The sequence below is a fragment of the Rhinolophus sinicus genome, chromosome 1 (genome assembly GCF_057876585.1).
Source record: "Rhinolophus sinicus isolate RSI-liver-muscle chromosome 1, RSI-T2T, whole genome shotgun sequence".
NCBI classification, from domain to species: Eukaryota; Metazoa; Chordata; class Mammalia; order Chiroptera; family Rhinolophidae; genus Rhinolophus; species Rhinolophus sinicus.
In genome coordinates this window covers 93087483-93090690 of record NC_142501.1, presented here as the reverse complement: position 1 = coordinate 93090690, position 3208 = coordinate 93087483, and the positions used below count along the sequence as shown (strand labels likewise).

The 3208-nt window shown below is 44.6% G+C and overlaps 1 protein-coding gene across 1 annotated transcript; it reads left to right on the top strand.

Annotated features, from left to right (window-relative positions):
• Positions 1 to 1293: 1293 nt before the first annotated feature.
• On the top strand, positions 1294 to 2465 carry LOC109461204 (uncharacterized). Its single transcript, XM_088792783.1, has 2 exons — positions 1294 to 1303; positions 1549 to 2465. Exons 1-2 carry the CDS (start codon positions 1294 to 1296, stop codon positions 2298 to 2300), a joined length of 762 nt encoding a protein of 253 aa, XP_088648909.1. The 3' UTR covers positions 2301 to 2465.
• The last annotated feature ends 743 nt before the right edge of the window (positions 2466 to 3208 follow it).

Below are 3208 nucleotides of genomic sequence, written 5' to 3'. Positions count from 1 at the left end.
TTTTTAAAAATTCCATAATATTACAAGTGTTGGCAAGGATGTGGAGAAATTAGAATCTTTGTGCATTACTGATGGTAATGTAAAATGCCCCAGCCACTATGGAAAACAATGTGGTGATTCCTTAAAAATTAAACACAGATTTATGATGTTATCCAGCAATTCTACTTCTGGTTATATACTCACATGAAGGGACCCATACATATTCATGGGGACTCAAACATAATTGTATACCCACGTTCATAGCACCTTTATTCACAGTAGCCAAAAAGTGGAAACAACCCAAATGTCCATCAATGAATGAATGGATAAACAAAATGTGGTCTAGCCACACAATGGAATATTATTCAGCCAAAAGAAAGGGGGAAATTTTGACATATGCTACAAATTAAGTGAAACTTGAAGACATTATTCTAAGTGACGCAAGCCAGATGGATCCAAAAGGACAAATATGGTATGATTCCTCTTAGAGTAGTCAAATTCATAGAGACAGAAAGTAGAATGGTTGTTGCCAGGTGCTGGAGCGAGGGAGGAGATGGGGAGTTATTGTTTAATGGCTACAGAGTTTCAGTTTGGGAAGATGAAAAAGTTCTGGAAAAGATGAAAAAGTGGCACAGTGAATGTATTGTGAATGTATGTCATGCCACTGAATGTATGTCGTGCCGCTTAAAGATAGTCAAAATGGTAAATTTTGTGTTATGTATAATTTACCACAATAAAAAACCCAAAGAATTTATTAAGTACTCTAAACCTCCTGTTAAGTGATTGGTCACTATCATTTATAAGAAGGGACAAACATACCCAAATAAGCTAGTAAAAAGATTTAAAATGTTTTGCCCTTCTGTAAAGGTAATGTATCTAAATTCCAGCACAGGGCTTGCCGTATTTGGGCAGACAATTAGTGGTCAATGTTTTTATTATTGTTATAAATAAAGCATGGTTATAGGCACCCTCAGAAGAGTTGTGGATGGAACAGAAGTCATGTGCAAGAAGGAAAGGGAAGGTTCTACTCTTGGTCTCTATAGTTTTAGGAAGTTTCCTGGCAAAGAAAGAAAGTGTAGAGATTGACGTAGAGCTTCTAGAACAGCCAGACACAACCAGAATTATTAAAGTCATTTATTTGTTCCTTCCTTTCTTCATGCACTTATCAAGTCTAATAGTCTTGTGATAGTATGTAGTAATCTACACTTGATGCTATGGGCATTGTAAATGTGAGCAAAGTTTGATACCTAACCTCCAGAAGCTTATAACCCAGTAGGAGAGATGAGATGTGCATGTCATCATAATGCGGTTGGCATGTGCACAGGTGGGCAGCCTTCATCACAGGCTGAGACACACAGAGAGGAATAGCCACACCTGGGGTGCAGATATTGCCTGTGTGTAAAGATGTGAAACTGAGAGCTGGTCACATATTGAAAACTTGAGCAGGCTTCTCAGACATATGTAGGATTCTTGGTACCTGTTCTCATGTTCTGACCCTGTGTTCTCTCTCTTTCCCTTGCGGCGGCATGGGCAGAGTTCTCCAGGTCTTGGATTCCATCGACCCTTGAGAGGCTGAACTGATTGCTGCAGCAGCATTGGCGGGACTGATCCCTGTGTTACACTCTGTGGCCGGTGACAAATCTGGCTACTACACTGGGCGGCAGCTGTGGTCTGGCTTCATTGCCGTGTATGGAGTGGTGGTGTACGTGGTCCGCATGCCCTGGTCCCTCATCCATGAAGATTTCTGGTGCCATGGCAACATCACCAATCCTTGTTCGATCGAGTGTTTTGAAAACAGGTTCAGCAGCCCTGTGGTGGGAATTTGGTACTTCTTTTTCTTCATCTTCCTGGCCCTCTTCTTCCTCATGGAATTCTTCATGGCTCAGATTCAGCATAAGCAAATCAAGGTCAAGTCAGTGGAGTCAGTGGCAGGTGAAGTGGAGGAGGGTTCCATGGTGGGAATCCAGGAGCACATCCCCTCTCCAAAGAAGTCCATCCTGAACTTCCACCAGGAGAAGATGCTTTTGCTTTTGTACCTCCTTTACTTCCTCCTGCAAGTTGGCACTCAGTGTGTGTTTTTGTTCTTTCTTATCTGCCATCACCTGCCGCTAGTGAGCCGGGCCATCATTCAGTGCAGAACGGAGAGCTGTCCTGGACCCTACCTCTGCCTGATCAGGGGGACCATGGAGAAGCGGATGTCCATCTATACCCTCATCACCTTGTCCTTCATGATCATCCTCTGCTGCTCGGGTTTCTTCATGTACAGCATCCACCACTACCTGTCAAAGGGGCTCTCAACTGCTAAGTTTTGGTTTGGCTGATGTTAGAAGTTCTGAATGAGAGTCCTTCCTCCCTCACACTAGAAAGTTTGTGTTCCTGTAAATATTGTGTCTAGGGTGGAGCTCACTCCTGCTAACCTTCATAAAATAACATAAAATAAACATTTGTTGTTCTTGTTTTCTCCCTCTGTAGCCAGACCCAGGTGGTCTAATGTGGGGTGGATGGTACACACTTGGTAACATTTCAGTGTCCTTTCACACGTGCCATCTAACTTTGTTCTCACCAGGAGCCTGCGACGGTGTGCTTGCTACTTTATTCTTCCAGTGTCTTCAAATCAGGAAGAGATGCCATCGTCTTAGAACTATGAGCTGTAAAGAACCAGAGGGGATTGACTGACTGTGTCATGTCTCCCCAGTGCTGGTTGTAAATACAGAGGAGATAATTCTTCATAGGAAAACCCTTGGCGGGACTTTCAGATCAGGCTCCCCAAGCTCCTAGCTGTGGGCCCCATCTTGCCACCTCACTTGAGTCTCCAGTGAGGATTGACCAAATCTGGATGAGTCCCACAGGGGAGAGGATGCGTGTGCTCTGGATGGGGATGAGGTTTGGTGGAAGCCATGCGCTGGATCTAACTGTGCCTAGAAGCATGCTCACTCCCAGACCTGACCTACCTAACTTGAGACATATTGGAGCCCAGCTCAGGTTCACATGTACCTACTAACCTCATCTTGGGGCTCCCTGCTAAGTCCTGCTGTCTGTAAGCACAAGGCAGTTTGACCAGATCTGGCTAAAGCTCTTCACGTTGGGGGAGGCCCAAAGACCAGGATCAGGATGAAGACGTTACAGGGAAGGTATAGCTGGTTACATAAGCCTGGGTAGGCATGTCACCCCCAGAAGTAATTTGAGTGACTGTCTTGTACCTGAGGCTCGGGCTCCCTCTAGGAGCTCG